This window comes from Carassius carassius, chromosome 26 (genome assembly GCF_963082965.1).
Source record: "Carassius carassius chromosome 26, fCarCar2.1, whole genome shotgun sequence".
Classification (NCBI taxonomy): Eukaryota; Metazoa; Chordata; class Actinopteri; order Cypriniformes; family Cyprinidae; genus Carassius; species Carassius carassius.
Window position 1 is genome coordinate 15,445,471 of NC_081780.1, and position 26,219 is coordinate 15,471,689.

Sequence of the window (26,219 nt, forward strand, 5' to 3'; positions counted from 1 at the left end):
TAACAGATCTTAGAATATTTATTGAAATCAAAAGCCACCTTTTATAATTTAATGCTGTACTAATGAGCTACAATAGTTTAATCTTTATGAATTTTCTGCAATTATATATATATATATATATATATATATATTAATCTCAACTCATGCATCTTTTAACAATTATTGCTTCATTATAAAATGTTTTTTATTAATACAGGATGCTAAAACTTTATGTGTCTACATGTATATGAGATATTCCTGAAAGTGATAGTTCACCCAATATTCTGTCATTAATTACTCAACTTCATGTCATTCCAAAACCGTAAGACCTTCCTTCATCTTCAGAACACAAATTAACATAAAAATAACGCTGGAGTAATGATGCTGAAAATTCAGCTTTGCATCACAGGAATACATTTTTTAAGAATATTCAAATAGAAAACTATTATTTTAAATTGTAATAATATATCACAATATTACATTTTTTTCTGTATTTTTGATCAAATAAATGCAGGCTTGATGAGCAGAAGAAACTTCTTTCAAAAACATTAGAAATAGTAATGTTTCCACTTTTGGTTCCACTTTTTCCAACTTTTGGTCTGTACTGTATATATATATATATATATATATACATATATATATATATATATATATATATATATATATTGACAATGAACAATGGATTTCATCAAAATGTCACTAATATGACAACACTTTTACTAAGGTCTGATACAGACACGAAAAAAGGGAAAGCTCTTTAATTGACCTCTTGGTGACTTTGAAACTGAGATGGTCTGTGGACATGCACACTTATAGACGCTTTCAGTCAGCTCACAAAGACCCTAGCCTGGTTTCTCAGTGCAGAAAGCAGACTTGAGGGGTTACTTCAGTCCAGTCTGAAAGAAAAAAGAGATAAGAAAGTAGGAATTGGAAAGAGGCAAACTGTGCTAGACATCTTTGAGCTTAGATTATTTCGGAATACAAATCAAGGCTTAAACAAGGTGTAAACATAAAGGCTTAAACATAGAAGGGTAATGTCGACATCCCCTTTTACTTAATCGTCTTCTCATATTTGTGAACTGATACAAAATCTCTCACACCTGTATGCTTTCACGAACCGCAGACACGCAAGTCCATGCAGTTTGACACCACTAAGAGCAGAGAGCATCCATGCTGTAGTGAAGCTAAAATTAGCAACCAATCTCCCGAGCCTCTTTTTCACAGTGGCACACATTGAAGAGTCAATGATTACAGCCTGTCTAGAGTCTGAAGATGCTGACGCTGAACTCCTCAAGCGGCACATTAAAAGTAAGCTGGAAAAAGAACAGCATTTCATGACTAAGGAAGCAAGTGGGGTAAACTGATTACAGTACTGAAGATGCAAGACAGGTGCAGTGGTTTTTGAAAAAGCACTAGAATTAATGTTATATTGTTAGTGTTTGTTCGGGGCATGTGGTGCTGTTTCCAGCCTAGACAGTATAGAAGGCTGTTGCAAAAGGCAACCAGTAACATTGCACTGTCTAAATTCTAAAGCAGTTTTGTACGAATCCTTCAGATACAGAGCAGTGATGCATTCTATTTAATCAATGAGTTGAGTTTAGGTAGGACCTGAGAATATAGCTGTTTAATAGCGGAGCAAACAAAAACACATAAAATGTGTAATTGCACGTTAATGTTTGGTATAAGATAGGCTAACAGGCTAATAAGCATTCCAAAAAGTTATGACAGCTAAAAATGCTTTTCTTCTCATTTAGGCCTTGTCCACACTAATACATTTTCATTTTAAAATGCACTTTTTTCTCTTCGCTTTGGCCTTCCATCCACACTGATATGGCATTTTTGAAAAACTGAGCTTTTTGAAAATGCTCTCCAAAATGGATAAATTTGAAAATGCAATTTTCGAGTTGTATAGTGTGGACTGTGAAAACAGAGGCTTTTGAAAACGATGACGCATGTTTAGTCATGTGACACATATTATATTGATATATATCTATGATTATACCGGTATTATTCTTGTTATGTGGAATTCACTTTCACACTATTGCTACAGATGTGTTACTCTGTACACTCTTCATATCACAGTCCTGCAAAGATGACAGAAATTTTACTCACGATTGCTGTTTGCAGCGAAACACGATTGACAGTTACGATTTAGATCAGTTATACAATTGTGAGTGATTGCTACCTGAACGCTTCAGTGAATGGTGAGATATTTTCCTAAATAAAATGATCGTGCCAAAAGAATAGCATGAAATGTATCATGACTATTCCATCTGTCTTTACAGGCATTACACGTGAAGTAAAACAATTTAATGTTTTCTGACGTTTTAGCGTGGATGAGAACTTTTGGGTAAATGCTTAAAAACTCTAGTGTGGACAGAGAGTTACGGCTGTATTTCTGCTTTATGTAAGTGTCAATCCAAATTTCAGAATCCAAAATGGCTTTTTAGCACATTTACAGTAAGCGGAAAAGTGGTAATATTTTGTTTATTAACACTTCTGGTTGTTTGTGTCTCAATGAATGCACAATACCATCCAACCTCTATCTGTGGATATGAAAATTTGGTATTACGTGTATAAAATACTGCTTTTTATGTGTTTTAATCAACTGGCATTGCTAACAACAGACACATCCATCTTGGTTTTCCAACTCATGTACTGGAACGTGGTGTGATGAGTTCTGACATTTGACATTCCAAGGTAAATGGAATGCAGCATTTGTTGACAGTGTATTTTGTTGCTGCCCATGTAGATCAGTCATTTCTGTGGTGTTTACTAATGGGCTGTTCACTTTGACAGCAATGTGCGACAATGAAGTGATCTGATGCCATATCACCCTGGAGCCCAAGACCGGTTTCCCACTGAAGCTAAGCAGGGCTGAGCCTGGTCAGTACCTGGATGGGATGGGAGACCTCCTGAGAAAACTAGGTTGCTGCTGGAAGAGGTGCTAGTGAGGCCAGCAGGGGGTGCTCACCCTGTGGTCTGTGTGGGTCCTAGCGCCCCAGTGTAGTGATGGGGACACTATACTGTCAACAAGCACCGTCCTTCGGATGAGACATTAAACCGAGGTCCTGACTCTCTGTGGTCATTAAAAATCCCGAAAAGAGTAGAGGTGTGACCTCGGCATCCTGGCTAAATTCGCCGATTGGCCTCTGACCATCATGGCCTCCTAACAATCCCCATATCTGCTGATTGGCTTCATCACTCTGTCTCCTTTCCACCAGTAAGCTGGTGTGTGGTGGGCGTTCTGGCGCACTATGGCTGCCGTCGCATCATCCAGGTGGATGCTGCACACTGGTGGTGGATGAGGAGATACCCCCAGACTATGTAAAGCGCTTTGAGTGCCTAGAAAAGCGCTATATAAATGTAATGAATTATTATTATTATTGATGACATTGGTGACATGAATGACAAAGACCATAAGATAAAGTTAACTTAACACAAATGCATTTTGTTTAAAAGTGATTTGTAAGTGCCCATTGTTGCCAAAAACATCTTTAACATTTCACATTGCGCACAAATGAAGTTTTTGCAAGATGAACCCTTTGATGGTATCAACCAATAATATGTTTTAAAATTGTAATACAAAGTTTAATTTCTCCTGCTGTTTATTAACAACAAACCAATACCTTCTCATATCTGATAAGACTCCCAGCGTGTTTTGATTTAAATGTTGAAGTCTATAATGGTTACGCTGCAGTGCATTTACTGACAGCAACTTGGGGAAATTTCTCAGTGTACTTTAAAACCTTAAACTCTCGGCTTGCTTTGCATTCTATCCTTTCATCTCCTGTAGGACACTAAGCACTGGGACCAGCAATGCGGGAAAGATTATATTGTTTTTTCGAAATTACAGCGGCCTTCAATTTGCAGAGTGTGTGTGCACATATGCATCCACACACATTCAGACAAAGGGCTCCATCTCAATAAAGTGAGATCCAATTAAACCTTCTGACCTACATAAGTCAATGGCTGAACTTCTCCACCAGGCAACAGCATAGAATATAAATTTCAGACCGCGATTAAAGGAGCATGAAAGAGTGAGAGGCTAAAAAAGAGGAAGCAAGTGAGAAAAAGACACATTAAAAGATTCAGACTTTAAAAAACAAGCAGCACCAGCATAAAATGCTTGCTTGTGTTTTGTCTACTTAGCTCTGATTGATAATTTTCAGCCATGTAATTTGAGTATATATTGCACTTTTATTATTTATTGTTTACTGAAAGCAATTTTATTTCTTCCTAAATCCCTAAAATGTAGCAAATGTTGTAAAGTCAATGTAAATTGCCACCTATTGTGTTTTTGCAATGTTTAAGCATTTTGAGTAAAACAATAGGAGCTATGTACCAAAACTGATCCAGACTTAAAGTAAGTTGATAAAACTATGCAGAAATAGCTATTTGGATAAGTGAAATAAACTGAAAAGGAACGTTGTTTTAGAAGAAGTTGATTAAACTATACAAAAGACAAATCATTTTCTTTAGAATACTGTTCACTAATGAACCACAAACATAAAACCAATGACATTTACATTAACAAAGTAAATTGGGTACTGTACACCTGGGGCTCGTTCTTCGTACGTTGCTTATTACATCCGAGATCAAATGACACATCCAAGATGATTTCATCATGCTAATCATAATCCGGCTAATTGAGTTCTTCGAACACACCTGTTGTTTATGATTAGTATCGCTGGATTGAGTTATCTAAGATAACTGCGCGTTCACGCGCTTGCTTAAAAGGGGATATGTATCGATAGTAGAAACATTGATCAGCAACGCTGCTATTGGCCTCTGACCATCATGGCCTCCTAACAATCCCCATATCTGCTCAGCGTGGCCAAAGAGCGCGCACAGTTTTTCTCCTCAGCAGAGCAAGATAGTCGAAGTTTATTCGAAATTTTAATGTTTAATCAAAACGCCAGGGAACACCTCAAAGTCTGCAAAAGCCAGGAGAGAGGGCTGGCAAAAAGTAGCAGACAATTTAAATCCGTTAGAAGTGGCCATGTTATATGTTTTTTATCACTTATTAGCCTATATTTTTGTATTTTAATAATTGCATAATTATTTTGTTCATTGTAATGTCAGAGTCACCACACTAGAACATGGGAACAAATAAAAGTGAAGTACAAAATATTCTACATGGTATTTTTTTGTTTTATTATAGTCTCTTCTCTTCTATAAAAGGCACTGTTAAATAAATGGTTGTCTGTTTATAATAGCAACCAAGAAAAAGGCTGAAAAAATAGAAAAGATCTTAGTAGCCTACACTGTAAAATATTTTGCTGCATTAAATTAAGGCTGTATAGTCATTTCAACTGTTAAATCTTGAGTAATGATGAATTGCTTTGACTTGTGAAAATGAAAACTGATAAACTTATGTTAATGTAAAACTATTTATTGAAGAAGAGTTCAAAAAGAGTTATTGATCACATTTTTCCCAAGTGTAGTTCATTGTAATGACATTGTGTTTTGCTCTTTTGTGCACTTTTACATAATACACCAACACTTGTTAACTTAAGTGGACATTTTCTAACTTTCCAAAGGAAAGAAAGTATAAGACTTTGTAATGTCTATTTGTTTCCATTGCACTGGACAGTGAATAAACCCTCTCAGATAACTGTCATATGGAGGAACTAGCCTACCTGCAAGTGCATAATAACTTTACTTAATTTATACTTGTATGCTTTATGGCTGCAGTATAAGTTGCAGGATTCCACATCTACAGAAAGGCCTACAGAATAGTCTGCACAGACAGAGGAGACATAGGCCTACAGGTGGGCAGTGTATAGCCAACTTTTCCTTTTTATTTGTTGCATGAGGCATGTGTCTAATATCTCTTGTTGCAGGCACTTGACCACTGGCTTTTCTTTACAAAGAACAATTGAAATAAAACTCAAGGAACTAAGCATATTTGTCTTTTATTAAACATTTAATGAAAAGTGTTTTTTTTTGCAATGTTGTGTAATATGGAACATGCAACAATGTCACAGGCCCTGTCAGGTGTGCAACCCTCAGACTTTTCAGACACTGAAATCTTCCCTTTAGATAAGCCAAAGTTAATCTCATTGTGTGCCCTTGTCCTGGAGCTGCAACTGGTTTGGGTCAGGGAATGGGGTCATAAAACCCCTGTCTGCAGGCAGGAACATGTCATAATCACCTATGAAATAATGCAGTTCTGTTAGGATCAGCATAAGTGTAATATAGCTCGATATTTAATTGTGGAACTTTCCTTACCACTTTTCAAATAATGTGAATAAATGTGAATCTCAGCAAATTCTTAAGTCATGCACAGATCTTGGCCATTTGCTTTCACATTTGTGATATGGAAGATTTGTCAACTGCCTTTTTTTATTTGATATAATATTATTAATCTGGAATATTAAGAATCACAATAGTAATTGGGCTGCACATTTACATTGTGAATCCCCTTTCTGTTCACATAATCCCCTTCATTGAGGCCTTGATGGCAGTCTATGGTCTAGCATAAGCCTGAGTGACATATACTGTAATCAGCATGGCCATGATTGCATGATCTTCATTAAAAAAATATTTAAATAGTCTAATAAATAGTATAGTCGTCTAATAAATAAAAAAATAAAAAACTGCTTAAAAAACTGCTTTACAACTTTGGGTCTAAAGTGGCTTGGAAATGTCACCAAAAAAAACTAAAACTGTTTTTTAAACCTAAAAGCACCAGGCAAACTCCGAATGGCACGACAGACAGCACTTTCCATCAAGTTCTCCGGATCTCCAATAGTAGGCTATAAAGGAAAGAGCCACTCGCAAATAATCAGTTTGTTCTGTAGTTAAAGGCCGACTCCGACAAGTCGAAAATAAATGTGCCTTTCCAACAAATTAATAATGTAAACGACAATCTCAAGAGTCACGAGAAAAAAAAGAAAAAAAAATTATATATATATATATATATATATATATCAGAAAGTGCACTATCCCGTATCATCTCCGTTTATGAGCCGCAGTCTAATCCTGTTTACATGAAATAAGCCTGCTCGCGAGCAGGTTTAAGATTGCGCACCTGTTTTGCTATGACAGCAAGTCCGGGATGAGCTTCGAAGAACCAAACAATCCAAGATCATGCCAAATCGTCAACAATCAAATCCAGCTAACTGAGTTAGTGACGTACGAAGAACGAGCCCCTGTACTGCATACAGTTATATTCACATACAGCATGAACAAACACTTGAGCTTCCATACTAATGTGGGACTGATAGGGTTCACAAAGAGCAGCATATCTACAATGTAGAGAGGAATAGGGCAGAGAGGTAAAAGAAGGAGAGTGATCCCCTTTCCCACATTTCATTAGAATAACTGTGCATTCCTTTCATGTGAGAACAATGACGGCCCATCTTTCATGGTAATGTATGCAGAGATGGGCTCCTCACATGGGCCCAAAGGCCAAAATACCAGTCCACCCATTGTCCCACTGTAGATAACAGACACATCCTGAAGCCTTCATCCAACACTCCATACCCTATACCATTCATTCAAAGTTTGTTTACATAGATTTTGATTAATTAGACAACCACAAAGCATTTAAAGTGCAGACTCTCTTAGCCGATCATGGCTGCCATTCATTCAACCAAATATCACTATTTGAAAGCACATGTGTGATACAGTAAGGCTATTACACCATAGTAATTTACATATATAGATAATACTGGATATTCTAAAATGGTTTTACCTATTTTACATGAAACATAATACTCAAAGCTGCACTGAAGCTTTCTTAATCAGTGCTCTTTCGGTGAAAGAGACCTATTCTAGGTACAAATCTTGACCTCCATTCAAACCCTGACCTCCAATCAGACTTGTTTTGTGCTTTTTTTGAGTTAATCAACTTATTTAATCATGTGAGCTCTCAACAAGCAGATACAGCGCTGGTAAACAAAGCCTCCTCAGTTCCATGCCAAGCCAACAACAGGACTCACGTACTTCAGATAATACAGTAGGCATTAATTAAAACAGACAGATGCAGGGAGGAAGTTAAGACGTGTGGGAAAGAGGAGGAGGGGAGAAGAAGCTGACAGTGAGTCAAGGGGAATATGGGCGTTTTATTTGTGAGTGGACATGATGTGGCACATGAAGGCCCTTATCTAATAGTCTTTCTGAGAATCGGCAGAGGAAAAACTGTACTCCCTTAACTTCTTATTACTGAACACGTTCTTCAAAATCACCCTAAAAACACACATGCTGTTTCCTACCATAAATAATATAAAACTGAAGCCAAGAAATCAACCTTTAAATATATATATATATATATATATATATATATATATATATATAAAATAGTCCAATAACAGAACACCCCGGAAGTAAACTATATTGATTTAGATGGAGTTCTTAATGACATTTATGTATGGAGCCCCTGAAGGGACATGATGATGGGAAAAATATGAGATTGGACGAAAAATGATATTTCAATGCTATTGCAATTTCTCAAAAAACTTCTGCATTCCCCGGAGAAAGTTTGCGTTCACTCGCAAAACTCTTGTGATGGAAATACTGTAATATAAGGTGAGCAGAAAAACTATATTTCAATGCTTTTGCGAGCAACTGAAAAGTTTCTCTGGGAAAAGTAAATAGTTTTGCGAAGGCACATAAAAAGTTTTGAAGGCAAATGCAAGGTATCTTGGGGAACGCAATACTTTTGTGAGAGCGCTCGAAAAGTTTTGCAAACAAATGCAAAGTTATTCAGAGGTACACAATACTTTTTTGAGAGCACGTGAAAAGTTTTGTGAGTGAATGCAAAGTTTCTTATGTTTGCGAGAGAAAGTAAAACTTCTGTAAGTGAACACCAAAGCACTGAAATAATTTCCATTTATATATTAGCCATTTTTCCCCATCATCACGTGCCCTAGTTGACTCTAAATTTAGCTATCAAAGTTGTCTCATATGTTTCTCCTATAATTTGTAAGGCTGAAACAAATCAATAAAAATGCAACATTGCTAATTCATTTGGTCTTGAAAAACTATATTTATAGCTTCAAATCAAATGTTCTAATGTTATTGGCTTGGTTGGTTCATAATTAAGAACTCTCTGTTGAAGAATTTTTAACCTTATGAGTTTAGAATCACATGACTGTGCTGATGATGTCAGAGGTAAAGGTTTAGATGTTGCTGTTCTTCATTGGCAGGCATTGCTGACCACAAACAGCTTGATGCCAGAATGGTGGAAGTACTGCGAGAAAGCTGAAAGTAGAGCAGCCCTATGTTATTTTTCTCAACAAAAGAAGTCTACATTCCACTGAAGATGAATCTTAATAACCCACATGGTAACAAGAGGTGGGCAGATTTTGATAAATGACATCTTCACTGTGAAAGGGTGTGATTCATAGAAATGACGACAGAAAACCATCTGCCCGAAGCTCAATTTGAGCAGATACAAATGAAAGAAAGAACAAACAGCTCTTTTCTACATCAACTTTTTTTTTTGCAGCGTTAAATAATTAACATTTTGAACATCAAATCCTAATCTGAGAGCAAGTGGGCAAACATTTTTCATTCCAGTAAAAGTAACAATTAAGCTTGTCACATCTACCGAGTTATTAATCATAAACGTGTACATGCTGAACGAATTTAAACTACAGGTCACATTTTGTTTTCGCCTCAAACCTTGAGGTGTAAGAGCAGAATTTAATCAGTACCTATTGTGCTCATTCAACATTATGAATAGAAACTGTTCATTACATTATGTATAAATATTCAAAGAACTAGTCAGGTTCAATGGAATACATCTTAATTGTGTATAAAAGTTTGAGTGCATAAAAGAAGTCCATCTTCCTTTGTCCATGGCCTTCTGCAATTACAGTTGAAATGAATAAGATACAGACTCCCTGAATCACACACACATATTTTGTATTGATTGTGGTCAATCTTTTTCCAGTGAGTCATCAAAGTACTTTCTTGAGCTGTTTTTATTTATATCTCCTGATATCTGTCTTTTGGAAGCAAATACAAGCACACTAAATATACAGATACTGTATAACACAATTTTAACATGTTTAAAGGGGTCATATGATGTGACTTCAGTTTTTCCTTTCTCTTTGGAGTGTCAAAAGCAAAAAGACTAAAGTCTCAAATCCAAAGAGATATTCTTTATAAAAGTTAAGAGTCAACCACACGCTCCTAAAACAGCTCGTTTTAACACACCCCCACATGTTTAGGTCATGATGTTGGAAGATTTGCATAACACTGCCCAAATGTTCATGCAAAGAAAGAGGGAGTAACTTTTATTCTCTCTGTTGCCGCTGCTGCCATGTCGTGAAGACCCTGTGTGTCATTGTGAAAGCGAAGCGACTTTATTTGACCTTCCAAAAGAGGACACAACTAGAAATCAGTGGATAAGTTGTATTTCAACAATGTTCCAGAACAGTTCAAACTAAATATTCAGATGTGTCAAGTGCATTTTATGGAGGATAGGGACTGTTTCCTGAACCAGTAGCCTACAATGTGTCGGTGGCACAACGGCTGTTTCTATAAAGTGAGGCAGTTTCAACTTTGCAAGGACAGTCTGGCGCTTCTGACTCACAGCCAGTAAGTATGATTTTTATATTTAAAGAATTTTAAACAAATAACAACAAATAGTTCTATTTAACTGGATCTTCTTAAGTGACGCACTAATCAGTACGCACTAATCAACAAATTACTTATGTTATTCGGTTTATAAATGTGCCTGACACTCCCTCAGATGCGAAATAAACCAATATCCCGAGTAATTCAGTTACTCCTAACAGTACATTGACTGAACTGCTAAAAGAGAACCGATGATGGGATGTGCACGAGCAGAGTCTCGTCCTGCTGGGAGACGGCATCACAGTATGTTAAGGGGCGTAACATTTCCGTCAAATGCTTAGCAATCGACCTATTACAATGCAATGGATAGCAGGCCAATCTGAGCACACCTTGCTTTGTCAGAACAATGAGCCTTGTAAAAATCGACGCGTTTCAGAAAGGTGGGACATACAGGAGAAACAATAATGTACATTTTATGGAAAAGAATGTGTTTTTTGAACCTTAAACCACATAAACACATTGCATTACAATACAAATACACAAAATAATGTTCTTTTTAAGCAACATGATATGACCCCTTTAAGAAAGGCCTTTTTGGACATAATTTAAAATAATTTTGAGGTATGCTACATTGTTGTCACAATTTCTTTTAATAAATTTAACATATAAATGCTCACAACTTAAATCAATTGTTTTAAATGCTGTACAGTTTGAAAAAGGGTATATTTGCTAAAGATTTAACACTGTTATAAAGTTAATAGTTTTAATTCATTTTTTATTTTTTTGTGAGCATTAGATGGAGGCAGATAAAATAGAGGAAATAAGCTTCCTAAATGATGTCTAACAAATTTCTAATAAATGTATTAGATTAAATCATCTCTAATACGAGACTATAACTGATCCATCAGAATATTGTGCATACCTGTATAAAGCATTCTCTTCAACACTGCATATTTAAAAAAAAAATAGGTCATTTTCAGCACACACTGAATGAAGTATGCTACAATTCTAAACAAAGCCTTCATCTTCACATGCAAGAAAAACCATATTTCCCATGACACTTCTGGCACACAGTTTTGCTAAACCATTAGCTTCAGTCAGATGCTAAACTGTTATGCACTAAAAGCACCCTTGTGGGAGGAGGTGCCACACTTTCATTGAGAGTTTCAGAAATTAATTAGTTTTGATCGCACAAGCTTTAGGAATAACAAATTAAAGCGGAGGACTGCAGATCCTTGAGTGACAGCCTCATGAGGAAATATGAATCATCAACAACAAATACAACCACACAACCGCTTTCCTCAACAAACACGCTCCTCACAGGAAGTTTCACCCAAAATGATCCTCTCTCTCTCTCTACAACACTGCTTATCACTGATATCCAGCAACACGAGACACAATAGATAATATGGTGCTTGACTCAGACATGTCTCTCACAGAAATGGGATCAGATCTCTTGACCAAGAAACAGCTTTTTCCGTGTCTGTCACAGCAACGGACATGATGATATGGACACTTGCATATCTTTCAAGATGAAAGTTCCACTCAAAGTAAACTGTCCCAACACAAGTAAGGCATATGTCTTTCTCTGCAGGTGATTTAATTTGAAGTGAAATAAAATCGACCCAAATGTACCTGCTAATCGGATAAATTCAGACAAATGAATCATTCATCCTTGAGCCATGGAGGAGTGACAAAATGACATGTCTGTAAGGAAGCAATGGAGCTAGGACACATTGTTCTGATTGTTCTATCTATCTATCTATCTATCTATCTATCTATCTATCTATCTATCTATCTATCTATCTAGCTATCTATCTATCTATCTATCTATCTATCTATCTATTACCAGTGCTGCTATAATGTCTTACAATTCACTCTATATGATGGCAAAAAGAATCTCAAGTCAAGTGTTTTCAGATCAAGTGTCAGTCCTAACCTCTGGCAGAAAATCTTCTTGATTTGTTGGCCCACTCAGACACGCTCTTACTGGATTACCCTTTATTTACTCAAGATTCACTTTCACACAAATACTACGGTAGCCACAAAAAAATTATAGGCAAATCCAATAAGCCACTGAGAAACCACCCGAAGCCCTCATTCAATACAAATTGACTTAAACAGCATATTTAGTTAAGACACATACTATTGAGTGATCCTGGTTGAGATTAGATTGTTGTTGGAGAAGTGCTCCATTACAGGAGAAACTATAGAGGACAAAAAAAAAAGGATTTTTAAAACTCATTAATTAAAATACATCATAAAAAAACATGGTCACACTTTATTTTAAGGTCCAGTTCGCATCATTAACGAACCATTAACTGTGACTTTTTCCCTCAATAAGCTCCTAATTTGCTGCTTATTATTAGTTAGTAAGATAGCTGTTAAGTTTAAATATTGGGTAGGATTAGGGATGCAGAATATGTGCTTTATAATATTAATAAACAGCAACTATGTTAATAATAGGCATGCTGATAAGCAACTAGTCAATAGTGAGAATTAATCCCTATACTAAAGTTTTGCCTGTTTTGTCCTTGTTTAGTGGTTTTTTACTTTGCTTGTCCTATTTATGACCACATGGCTTTGTCTTTATGTTGGCCATGTGCTCCTTTTGTCCTGCCCCCTTGTTTCACATTGCCACGCCCCCTCATTTAGTCCCTGCTTGGTGCTCGTTACTTGATTGTTCTCACCTTGTTTATGTGCTTTCCTCCCCTATTTATTGTGCTCATTTTCCTCATATGTTTGCTGGTTTGCTTTGTGTGTGCGTTAGTATTTTCTTATTTCTCTAGTTCAGTGGTTTCTGTTGGCTGTGTCTAATAAGGGAGGCACACAAAATGTGCAGGGCAGGGGTTCCTCCAGGACTGGTTTTGAAAACCACTGCTCTAGCTGGTCTTTACTAAATATTTTTTACACAGTCTATTAAGGTTTGGTATTTATTAGTTAAAGCTTATTTTGTCACAGTTTTTAGTCCATTTTAGCTTTTTCTTTTGTTTGGATCTCATTTTTTTGGGTTTCTCTAGAGTTTGACTTGTTTCTTTCAAGTCTTTATTTTTCCTTTGAGTTGTTGTTTGTCTGTTCCTGTCCTGCCTTCTCCATCCTGGAGGTTGGACGTGGGCCACTTCACCTCATTACAAAGTGCCCCTGGTTCCTGGTGCTGTGGTCTAGTCTCTTGTGCTGCCTCATCCTTTACAGTCCTACACCTGGTTGTCACCCAGGGCTCATTCTGCATTTGGGTCCTCTCCCTCAGTTACCTTGACACTAAGGGTGTTCACACTTGTCATGTTTGGTTCAATTAAAACAAACACTGGTGCAGTTGCTCCGTTAGTGCAGTTTATTTGAGTAAGTGTGAATGATGCCATCCGAACCCTGCTGAGCACCAAACAAGCAGACTGAGACCACTAAAAAGGTGGTTATGAATGTATCACTATGCTTTTAGGTTCGCTGTCAAAAGTGCCAATGTGAATGCTAAGTGGACTAATTATTTATAATTTAATTATTAAATTGATCAGTGACACCTATCTTTTTTTCACTAAAATATTTTATTGCCTAGATACAGAGTAAAACTTCTTTACTTTCTTGTACTTGACCAACTAAATAGAAAAAATATCCCAGAAATCCTAATGAAGTGGGAAAAACGTGACATGCTTTGTTGGTTATAAGACCTAAGTGTAGATGACTGGACAACTAATTTACATTTCTGGTGACTTTTTAATAAGCTTTCAACAGTTGCAAAATTGAAGTGAGAAAATTATAAATATATCATACTGCTCAATGGCACTGGCAACATTTATTCTTCATTAAAAGGGGCAATGCAATAGCCATCTTTCGGGCAAATGAAGAAGTGAGCTCTTTAAGCTCTGAAATGTCATATACAAACGAAATGGAACAGAACAAGAATGCGTAAGAGAAAAAGTGAAAATATAAGGCTCACTGCAAGCTGCTATAGTAAAAAATCCACAGCTGGCTCCCTTGAGTGAACATTCCACTTGAACAAAAAGTGAAAGACTAAGATGGAGAGGAAGTGTTAAAGAGTAATGACTCTCCATTTTCACAATCTCTGACCCCTCTCATGGGCGTTGCACCATGCAGACTGACAAAAACTAAAGTGCTGAGGGCGAAAGACAGTTTCAGATCACCAGATGTCCAGTATTTCCTGACTGCTGTAGGATTTCTGGGTGACTGCATGCACATCTTTACTACATGAGTGCCAGTATGCCATGCATTCACCTGGGAGACACAATTGGAATAAACATATGACAAGACAAGCATTCATGGGCATGCTGCTATAGAGCTTGAGACTGTAAATGAGATGCATCAATACATTTTCACTCGTCTAGACAGGGTGGAACCCATTCCTGCCTTTCCTGAGGCTAGAGTCTGCTCAATTCCCACAGATATATCATACACTGCAGTTGGTCCTGCACTTTCATAAACAAACACTGCAGTGAATCCACTGTAAATAAACATAAACTAGATGCGTTCGCACAAACTCACTGACACAATGGTAGGATGTTGCTATGCAGTTACAAAGGTGTTCTAAATATTTTTAGGTGTTTTATAGGGAGCTCTGGGTAATTTCTAGCTGTTCTCATTCTCAACATTATGGCATAAAAATACATAATTATTACATAAAAAGACAATTATGACAAACAATGTGATAATTATAACAATTATAAAATAAAAAAAGTTATATTTATATATTATAAAAAGTAAATTATACAGTTGAAATGATTAGATAAAAGGTTAGAATTAGGACATTTTTATTATGATTGGTATGTCAATTTTGTAAATTATGTACATAAGTCATAATTATGATATAAAATAAATAATAATTATGACAAAGTTGAAATGATGAGATATTGGCATATTTATGACACAAAATGTGATCATTAAGAATTAGTTTAAATTATTATATAAAAGGTCAAGTTTCTAACTCAATTTGGACTTTTAATCAAATTATCATTGGTATCTCAATTTAAAAAAATAATGTTTTGTTCAATTATAACTATGAAATACTTCAAAATTATGATTTTATTTTACTTTTTATGTCATGATTATGACTTTATCTCAGTTTTGACTTTTTATTTCATGATTGGAATCGGATTGGATTAAAATTATTATAAACATTTTTGACCAAAAATAATTATGACTTTTCATCTCATAATTTCAACTTTTTATCTCATTATGACTAAGTTTTTCATAATTTTGAAAATCATGCTTTGGTAAATTATAATTCTGACATAAAAATCCTAATTAATATTAAGTATCTCATAGTTTTGATATTTTCTGCCATAATTATGACCTTTTTATGTTATGATTAAATCTCATTTTATTTTTACAAGCATTTCTTACTTCAGAAAAAGGTGATGGTTGTAAATAGGTTTAGGTAATTAGAGACAAAAAAAAGCCTTGGTGGAGCCTCTGATAAGAAACATATTACGATAAATAGTTAAATACATTTATGAGGTATATCATTTCCTCATGAGTGAAGGGCTAACCTGCACCCTGGTAAATAATATTTTTGGCTATACCTAAGGGTATTCATTTTGCAGTATGTGCAGTATATTAAAATCACTTATATTATAATATTAATGACTGTAATTTAATTATTTTAATGCAACATTTAATAATAGAGCAGCTTTTGCTGGGACAGGATTCAAATATTACGCAAAGCTTCAAAGTTATCATGAGTATGTTAAAGCAACTTTCTTTTGAGCAAGTCTGAAAATACAGGCCTGTATGTTCCAAGACTTGTTTCAAAGAATAAAACAATCCATAATTGTCAAAACATCAACAATTAAATTCAGCTAATGAAGGATTAAAAGCAAGGCTGAATTCAATATGGCAGAAATAATACTAGTATTCTATTTTCTATTAAGCTCAACTTTGTGTTTTTATGTATGGACAATTGAATCAATGAGAATCACCCAGTTGTGCTCCCATTTGTGCAAGTCTGGAGAACCATGACTGTTAATGAAGAGGGAGGGACTATCGTCAATTAGCTGAAATTAGTAGAGTACAAAAAGACCAATTGTAAGTATTGTATTGTATCTCAATAGTAAGACAAACTGTTGAATGATGGCTGTAAGGTGGTGTTTGGTTCAAGTACTGGCATTGTGTGCTTTCTGCCATGCTGTTCCACAGTGGCGTAGTTTGCCCCAGAATTCTCAAGTTCAGATGTTTCAGCAAGCTGACAAGCGACTTCAGAGTAATCAGCAATTTTCCCAGAGGTTTCCACTTCAGAAGCCAGTGTCACAAGCAGAGCCTCTTGATAAATGTGCTGTAACCGATTCTGAGCAGATCCAATGTGGAGAACCTGGTATCAGTGCTACTGAGTGTGAGGCTATCAAATGCTGCTCTAGAGGACCGCAGTGTTACTATGGGAAGGCAGGTAAGCATGTTGAGTTAGTGTTATCCTATTTTACTCTTAGAAATGAAGGTTTTCATGATGCTGTAGAACTTTTCTTGTTGTTTTTGTCTAAATGATTCAATAAAGAACCTTAACATCTAAAGAACCTGTTAAACAAAAGCTTAGTTGAGAAGGTTCTTTAAGTTTATGAGAAGGTAAGATGGTTCTTTGTTGAACCAAAAATGGTTCTATGGCATTGCTGTGAACTTGAGCACCTTATTTGTAAGGGCGTTGTTTAAGTTGATTTCTCAACCCTAACCAGCTCTTGTGCCTTTTTGTTCCAGTGACTGTCCAGTGTATAAGAGATGGTCAGTTTGTGGTAGTGGTAGCTAAAGAGGTTACAATGCCACGACTGAGTCTGGATTCGGTTCATCTACTGGGAAGTGACCCACCTTGTGGTCCTGTGGGGTCCACAGCTTCCTTTGCTATATACCAGTTTCCTGTGTCTGCCTGTGGCACGAGAATGATGGTGAGTGGTCTGCTTTTATTCTGCATGGCTTGCCATCTACTGGATTTTAACCGTGTAGCTGTTTGCAGGAGGACAATGGTTATGTGGTGTATGAGAACCAGATGACCTCCTCATACGAAGTGGGGGTTGGACCACTTGGGTCCATCACAAGGGACAGCCATTTTGAGTGAGTGATCAATGACTTGTTGTAAATGTTAAACTCTGACACCTGGTCCAAGCTCACTGTTTGTTGTCCAGGCTTCTCTTTCAGTGTAGGTACTCTGGTAGTTCTGTGGAAGCTCTGGTTGTGGAAGTAAACACTGTTCCTCCACCTCCACCAGTAGCTGCCCCTGGACCCCTCAGGGTGGAGCTTAGACTGGCCAATGGCCAATGTGTCACCAAAGGGTGTGCAGAAGGTAAGTGCTTCTCATGTGTTCCTAAAGTCTTAAGACTCCAGGTTGCATGAGTTTCTGGTTAAACCAGTAGTGTTCCTCAGGGGATGAGGCCTATACATCCTACTACAGTGACTCTGATTATCCGGTGACAAAAGTCCTGCGAGAGCCAGTGTATGTTGAGGTGCGCATTTTGGAGAGGACTGACCCCAACATTGTCCTGATGCTGGGACACTGCTGGGCTACTTCAACTCCGAGTCCACTCAGTCTGCCCCAGTGGGACCTTCTGGTTGATGGGTGAGCGTAATGACAATCTTTATCCAGTTAGTCCAGGAGTCCTCTTCTGATGGTTGTGTTCCCTTTCAGATGCCCCTACCGGGATGATCGTTACTTGACAACGTTGGTGCTGGTGACTGGATCATCTGGTCTTCAGTTCCCGACACACTTCAAGCGCTTTATTGTGAAGATGTTCACATTTGTAGATCAAACCTCAATGGCTCCTCTCCAGGAAACCGTATGTCTCTTTCACCCCCCCCCCCCCCCCAAAAGCATTTAACTCTATTCCTTAAGGATTCTGATGTTCTCCTCCTTCCGTCAGATCTTTATACATTGTAGTGCAGCGGTATGTCAACTTTCTTCTGGCTCCTGTCAGCAAAGCTGCAACAGGAAACGTGAGTTCTTCTGTTAACTTGAGTAGAGGAACTGAATTTAAGTGGCTTTCATACTAACACTTCTCTTGCAGGCAGAGACACCCATGACAAGACCATCTCTAGTGAGCAGACCGTGGTATCTAGCAGAGAAGTTACTCTGGTCCTGTAAATCTAGTGGTTTCAATAAACTGGGAAACCCTAAGATCATTTGTCTGGCATTTACTTCTCAGCGTCTCTTACATGCTCGTTCCCAGGTTGCTTCTGCCACACTAAACCGTTTCCACTGTTTGAATAAGGTTATGCATTGAGTCACCGCTTCTGCACCGTCATTAGTAGCTAATGACTTAACCTGGGGTACCACACAGTATCAAATTATGGTTATATCTGCTAGGATTACTTTGCCTTCAGTCAGGTCAAAGCCATGGAGCAGGCTGCTTACTATGTCACAAGCAAAGGATGTAGTGTATAGCTTTTTTTTTTTTTTTTTTTTTTTTTTAACCACATGCAAGACTTTAGCACCTGATGTCTTTAACAAGTGTAATTCAAACCATGTGGAAATGAATGCTGGCTGTACACTGTAAAATGATTAGTGACTTAAATCTCACCCTTAAGACCCTTAATTGTTTTTGGGGAACTCAACTTGGTGATTTGAGACCCTACTTGCCACCTGATTTTAAGATTGTAGCCTTCAAAAGAGACCAGTAAATTAACCTGAACACATTTCTGAATGGACCATATACTTTTGGTGAACCGGTTCAAAAAGTTCGGACTTTGAGTTCAGACGCTTAAAGGGTTGGTTTAACAAAGTCGTTCCAAACCCATAAGAGATCCGTTCCTCTTCAGAACACAGTTTAAGATATTTTAGATTTAGTCTGAGAGCTTTCGGTCCCTCCATTGAAAACCTATGGCAGTGATGTGCGGTTCAATGTATAAACAACCTGCACCTGACCAATGTTTTCAACTAACCCGCCTGCAACTTGGACCACAAAAAAAGAAAATATTGTACCCGCTTCCTAACCCCTTTTTTTTTTTTTTTTTTGTAAATTCATCGCCCCTTTTATATTAATTTAATTCCTTGAATAGGATATAGCCTACAGGATAATAAGCATTATGACTGCACACAAGGCTTGCCACAAGAACCGGTAAAGTGATGATTATGAATGTGTCTAAATTGGCAACGAGACATTTAATTTAGTAATAAACTGGTGTTTTCTGTGTCACTGCTAAGATGAAGTTGACAATGCGGACTCACCATGAACGCCAGAGAGAAATGCACATTTCCTATGGATTACATAATCAGAGAGAAGCCTATTTATTTTGGTTTGAATATTTTCCGTTTAAAAGTAGACATTTCAAGCTTTTTGTAATGTATTGCCTATATTTGTTTTTAAACCCACCGACTAAAAGATTAAGACACTGCCTGACCCAAAATATCACCCAAAGTTTCTACAGCTTTTTTCTTAGCTATTTCAGAATCTGGAAAAATTACTGGGGCTAACTTGTTACTGCAGTCGGTAGAGCGATATGAATGTGTGTGATGTACGGCATGATAAATACTCGGCACTTCTGCTGCCAAAACTGTGTCAGCCTGTGGGTCATTTGGTTTATAAAAAAAACGATTGCACCGATTGGCATGTTTCTTGATGTGCGCTTTTTTCTGTGGTACTCGCATGCACCATGTCGCTTCAGGTCGTATTCTCCACCATGTCCCACAGAAAAACTTCTTTTGCATAAAATGCAAAAAAAACTCTGCCATCTACAGGTCTTAACCAAGAGTATGTTGAGGTCCATTCGCTATTAACAGTGCATCTTCTCTTTTTTGTGGCCACATTGGCCATGACTGTTAACCTGACCGAACAACGCGCGTGCTCTCCAATTTGAGCAGTGTTGCCAGATTGGAAATGTCCAAGTATCGTACCAGAAGTTCAAAATTATCATATTTGGAAGAAAATTATCGTACATGAGTCAAAAGAGTTATTTATCTATTATAAACCAACAACATTTTGACACGACATGCAAATTACCACAATAGATAGGTGTATGCTTGGACAGAAGCAGTGCACAAAATACTATCCCATTATATTCAGTGACAGTCTGCTTCGCGGCGCATATTAACATATTAAAATTATTTTTAACACTTGCTTTTTCGCATCCAGCGAAGAAGGAATTTAGCTGTTGTTTAGCTGTTCATGGAACGCAACATAGTGCTCGTTGGACGTATCCATGTATTTATTAGGCAGGGTCGAATAAAAAAGCGGGACAGATGCTCAATTTGCGTGAGGCGGGACAAAGGATAAAATTGCTGTACAGTACAACGTAAAGCGGGACAGGTGGTCACTCTATTCAGCCAATAAAGTGTAGGCCTGTGTATTTCAAAATTGTGTCTAGTACTATATAAATTACAAAGGTTTAATTGGCATCTTTATTTCAAACGACCCGACTGACCGCGCCCCGAATATCATATTTTTGGATTACTCGTTACCGCGGGTGACCGCAGGCACCCGCTCATTTTGGATCAACCCGCGCATCACTGGTGTATGGTATACGGTCCATGTCCACAAAGGTAAGAAAAATATCTTCAAAGTAGTCCATGTGACATCAGAGGGTCAGTTAGAATTTTTGGAGCATCGAAAATACATTTTGGTCCAAAAATAGCAAACACTAGGACTTTATTCAGCATTGTCTTCTCTTCCGTGTCTGTTGTGAGAGAGTTCAAAACCCTGCAGTTTAGTGATATCCGGTTCACGAACGAATCACTCGATGTAACTGGATCTTCTTGAATGATTGACTCGTTCTTGAGTCAAGAACCGGTTGCATCGGTTTTCGGATCACCTGTAGTGATGGGAAGTCATCAAAAGAATCAGTTCGGTTCAGATGCTCTGTGTGTCGGTCTACTTCACACTGAATCAAACATGCGCAGTATCATCAGCTCCTCAGTTCTCGAATCGGGCGTGTCTGACAGAAACGGTTCTTGACTCGAGAACGAGTCAGTCTTTTGTTTGTTATCTGGCTCGGCTCTGTGCTCATCTTCAGTTCTCTCTTCACAGCAGTTCAGTCAGTATATTGTTTGAGTAAATGAATTACTCCTGGATATTGGTTTGTTTTAACTCAGAAGGAGTGTCAGCCACATTAAAAAAGTTAACAGCTTAAGTCATTTGTGGATTAATTCGTATTGGAGACGCGAACCGTTTCAAACGATTCAGTTCGATTTGGTGAACTGGTTCAAGAAGATCCGGTTACATCGAGTGATTCGTTCGTGAACTGGATATCACTAAACTGCAGTGTTTTGAACTCTCTCACAACAAACCCGGAAGAGAAGACAATGCTGAAAAAAGTCCTAGTTTTTGCTATTTTTGCACCAAAATGTATTTTCGATGCCTCAACAAATTCTAACTGACCCTCTGATGTCACATGGAGTACTTTGATGATGTTTTTATTACCTTTCTGGACATGGACAGTATACCATACATATGTTTTCAATGGAGGGACAGAAAGCTCTCGGACTAAATCTAAAATATCTTAAACTGTGTTCCGAAGATAAACAGAGGTCTCACGGGTTTGGAACGACATGAGGGTGAGTTATTAATGACATAATTTTCATTTTTCGGTGAACTAACCCTTTAAAGTAATTACACACTTCTCAAAGCCACACAGTTTAAGCCATCCTTGAAGCTGGCACAAATGCCACAGGATGAGCAATTTCTTTTCACTCAGCCTGGTGAAATCTAAACTCCTTCCAAACTGAAGTGCCTAGGTTTACTGATACCACAACCGCACTTGTATGATGTCATGCTTTCTGGTTGCTGAGGTTCCGGCTCCATCACAAGGTTTGTTTCCATCTAAAATTTAGTTTTCTGGTTAAGGTTGCCAGCCCCTATGAACAGAGTACCAGAAAATTTGCACTTGCTACTTATGTGACATCACATCCTGGTTATACAAACCCCTTGTTGTGGTTTAAACAAGCATGTGGCCTACAGCTGGCCATAAAAGGTTTATGAAAGTGGCAGGTCAGGCAGTGGGTGGAGGGAGGAACATGAAACACAAAGTCCTGGGTCAAAGGAAACAGGAGGAAAAAAAGACCAGAAACATTGCACATTAACACATTTCAACTGACATGATTATAATTACATATCCCATATTAAATTTACAATTATAACTGGATGATCATGAAGAGATGATCATTTATGTCAACCTCATATCATCCTACCTCAAGGGGATAAATGAAACAAAAATACAATAATGTGCTGTGCCGTAATTATATTGTAAAAAAAAAAAAAAATTTAAAGGTCGGCTTGCAGAATTTCTAAGTAATATAAAAACTGATTTCCCCAACCGGTCTCACTGATATCTCAAAACCCAGACATCAAAAAGTTGGCCAGGTCAACCCGGGAGGCTGTGTAAATGTGTGTGTTAGTGTTTCACAACCTGTTATTTCACAGATGAATGCTACAGACATCACATCTTAGGGTACTTACCTAGGCATCTGACCACACCGACCACAGTTTTGTGTCTGCCCTACTACTGGGTCCAATGAATATCAAGTAGGCCCCTGCTACAGCACTCGAAAAAGAAAAATATTACATGAAATGCTTCGACAAAAATTTGAACTTTTTTAACTACCAGTGTGGAAACACTGATACTATCTACACCACACACACACACACACACACACACACACAGACACACACACACACACACACACATATATAGTCTGGCTGTGCTGTGCTCTTTAGATATTATCCAGATCAGCCAATGAAAGACCCACATCTTTTGACCAATAAATAAGTGTCTGGATGTCAAAAGAGTGAAAGGCATGATTTAGACATAAAAGCACTGCATAACAGGAGTGTTACTTCCCTATCCAAATGATACAGCACATCCTTGACCCTCTGTAAAGCTGAACAAGCATTGCTCTGCTGAGAGCAAGGGGGGCAATTAAAATCTCTTCCTTGAAACTGAGTGATGTAACTGAAAGTGCTTCATGTAAGCTATTGATCTCTTGATTTTGTTGGGCCTACAGAAAAATCCAAGGGTCATGGCAATGAAATAAGGTGGCAGTGTCAAATGTGACTTTGAAAAGTAGTGCCTCTGACTTCAATCTCAATGTTCAGCAATAATTCTCACAGGCCAAATTTAAAAAACAAACTATTTTAAAGATTTAAAGAAAACACTGCTCACTAATGGGTCTGTTTTGATTGGGTCATGGACAATAGGGGAAAGAAGCTAATGCATCTGATAAAATACAAGCATATACTAATAATCATGTATTAGAGTTGGGTTGTTTCCGCATCAAGTTGAGTGAAAAATATTATTCATAATAATGAGAAGTTTTCTTATAATTATCACTTAGCACTTTTTTCATAAAACTAATTTAGCATATGATCATCTCATTGTATTAAAAAAATTATGAGAAACCTTATTATTTTTATTATTATTAGTTGTTGTTGTCTTCACAAATTTGGAAATAATATGAAAAAAAAATAATAATTATGAATTGGTAACAATGACTTGAAATCTCATAATGGGAGACTTTCTCAAAATAAGTTAATAATAAAAAGGGGGTGGGGAGTTAAAGAAAAAAGTCAAATTCTACATTATTAATGTTCATTCTACTTTGTATATAATAGGAATGCGTCTTATTATTATGAAACATTAACTTTATTATTATTATTAGAACATTTATTTTTATTATGAGATGTTAGCTATTATGAGAAATTTTTATTATGGGACATTAAATAATCATTATTATAAGAAAAAATTATAAATATAATGAGATGCTAAGTCACAATTAGAAAGTCTTCCATAGTCCACAGAAAAAGGGAAGAAAAAAATTATTTCTAATTTCTAGAATACTCTAGTTGGAAAGCATGAGATTAGACTTTCTTTTATTTTAGAATATTTTTGTTGTTACTGTTAAAAACTGTTATTTTTCATTTTTGTTTGTTTTGTTTTTTACAGTAAGACGTAAAATCCTGTCAGCAAGGGGTCCCTTTCATGTGATCATCATAGTTGATGGTTTCTTGGGATCAAATCATTCTATACCCCCTTCTCTTGAAGATATTTACAGATGGGAGGTTTTATAAAAAGCAACATGTCAAAGCAAAGGAATGCCACGCTAACATCCTAAACCAGTAATCTTAAAGAAGCTAAACTGCTTACAATTAAGGGTCTGTAACTAAACAGAAAGCACAAGCCGCTCTGCTGAACTAAACTGGCATCACCCATGACAGTGTGATTGTGAGGTTCAGATACAGGCCTACTGGGAAAATAGTAATGTCATGTTGTATCTCAGAACCGTGGCACACCCGCAAAGACCTGATCACAGTCTGATAACACAAACGAAACTGAAGGATACCGGAAAGATAACCCTTCAGTGTCAACAAAGAAGCTCAATTTAGGTAAATGTAGCAAAAAGTTTACAAACACTAAATAGCATATGGCATGCAGCGCAGTGACGTTGTAAACGTGACGATGACGTAACATCACCACCAGGACGCGCTCCTGTGGCGATGGACACGCCCCCTTTCCAGAAACACACCGACTCCGCTTCTATAGCAACAAACCAACAACTTTCACACGCGAGTCTGAGCAGTTTGTAAACTCGAACGACACCACTTCTATCTTCTTATGTTGCATTTAGATGCAATGTGATACATAGCATATGCAAAAGTTCCCGCTCACGTGCAAATACGTACACAAACAGGAGTAACCCGACTGATGTTCACAATAGTAACCATAATTTCTGCCATAACTGCATAATGTGTACGTTATTGTTACAATAAAAGTGTGATAACGTGTTGAAAAAGACAAACTTAAACTAGCGCGTGTTTGCTTTCTAGTTGTGTATATTTAACAACATTTAAATAAATAAATAAATAAATAAATAAGTAAAAATGTTTCTGGAAGCGTCATTAACTTTCATGTAAATGCTTTTTACAGTAGCAATAATAAATGTAGTAGACTAAGTAACGTTATGCCATTTTGTTGGAAACTTTACTAAAATGAAAATGAACTTACATTGACATGAATGTAAAACTAACCTTGTTTGACACACTTGAGGCGGACAGGGTCTTTGCAGTGTCTGACCACAGCCCACACATCCCTGATGGTCAGTCCGGCCACTGGAGTATCATTGACCTCCAGGAGTAACTCGTCCTGGTGCAGCTTGCCCCTGTCCGGTTTCACCGCTCCAATAACGGGGAACTGTCCATTCTCCGCGCCTCCCTGCAGCTCGAACCCCAGATCTCCACTCGGACCCCTGGATAACACGACCTCGTGGACTCTGTTAGTCCAGTGGTTTTTCTTCTTCAGGCTTTTGGACATGTTTGGAGTTGGTTAATGTGACTGGAGAGCCCCCATGAAAGCGCTCAGTCGGCTCAGTAAAGTTGCACGCTCAGTGTCTGTGGATGGTAACAGTCTCCATATCAGCAGCAGCCTCTTAAAACTGCTACACTCACTGTAGCAGTGATGTCCGATTCGCGCAGGAGCCGTTCTTTTTAACCGGTTCTTTTTTATGATTCTTCTGAACCAATACGCAAGCGTTTGTGAATCACTCTGCTGTAAAGTGAACTATGGGCGTAAAATTACATTATGGAAGCGTAAATACCGCAAAAAAGCTGATACCAGTAAAGTAAACAAATGTGGTAAACCTTTATTTAAATAATCATCAAAGAAGAGTTTCATTAAACACGTTTTTCTCAACCAAAATAAATAGGCTAAACAAAATGCTGCGCGAAGATAATGATGACTAAAATTCGGTAAATATTTTAAAGATGGTTCACTGATACTTTCTTTATTTTGAAAAGGCC

The 26,219-nt window shown here is 37.3% G+C and overlaps 2 protein-coding genes across 2 annotated transcripts in view; one reads left to right on the top strand and one right to left on the bottom strand.

Annotated features, from left to right (window-relative positions):
- The window catches only part of LOC132105887 (membrane-associated guanylate kinase, WW and PDZ domain-containing protein 2-like), a 219,299-nt gene extending 193,328 nt beyond the window's left edge, over positions 1-25,971 (bottom strand). The window contains exon 1 of the mRNA XM_059511367.1: positions 25,452-25,971. Coding sequence (XP_059367350.1) covers positions 25,452-25,734 — 283 coding nt within the window. The 5' untranslated portion in view covers positions 25,735-25,971. The remainder of the gene's footprint in view (positions 1-25,451) is intronic.
- On the top strand, positions 16,556-18,613 carry LOC132105889 (zona pellucida sperm-binding protein 4-like). The gene is made up of 8 exons (XM_059511370.1): positions 16,556-16,903; positions 17,206-17,390; positions 17,459-17,556; positions 17,628-17,785; positions 17,866-18,058; positions 18,128-18,275; positions 18,360-18,432; positions 18,504-18,613. The coding sequence occupies exons 1-8, from the start codon at positions 16,588-16,590 to the stop codon at positions 18,578-18,580; spliced, it is 1,248 nt and encodes a 415-aa protein (XP_059367353.1). The 5' UTR covers positions 16,556-16,587; the 3' UTR covers positions 18,581-18,613.
- Positions 25,972-26,219: the final 248 nt, after the last annotated feature.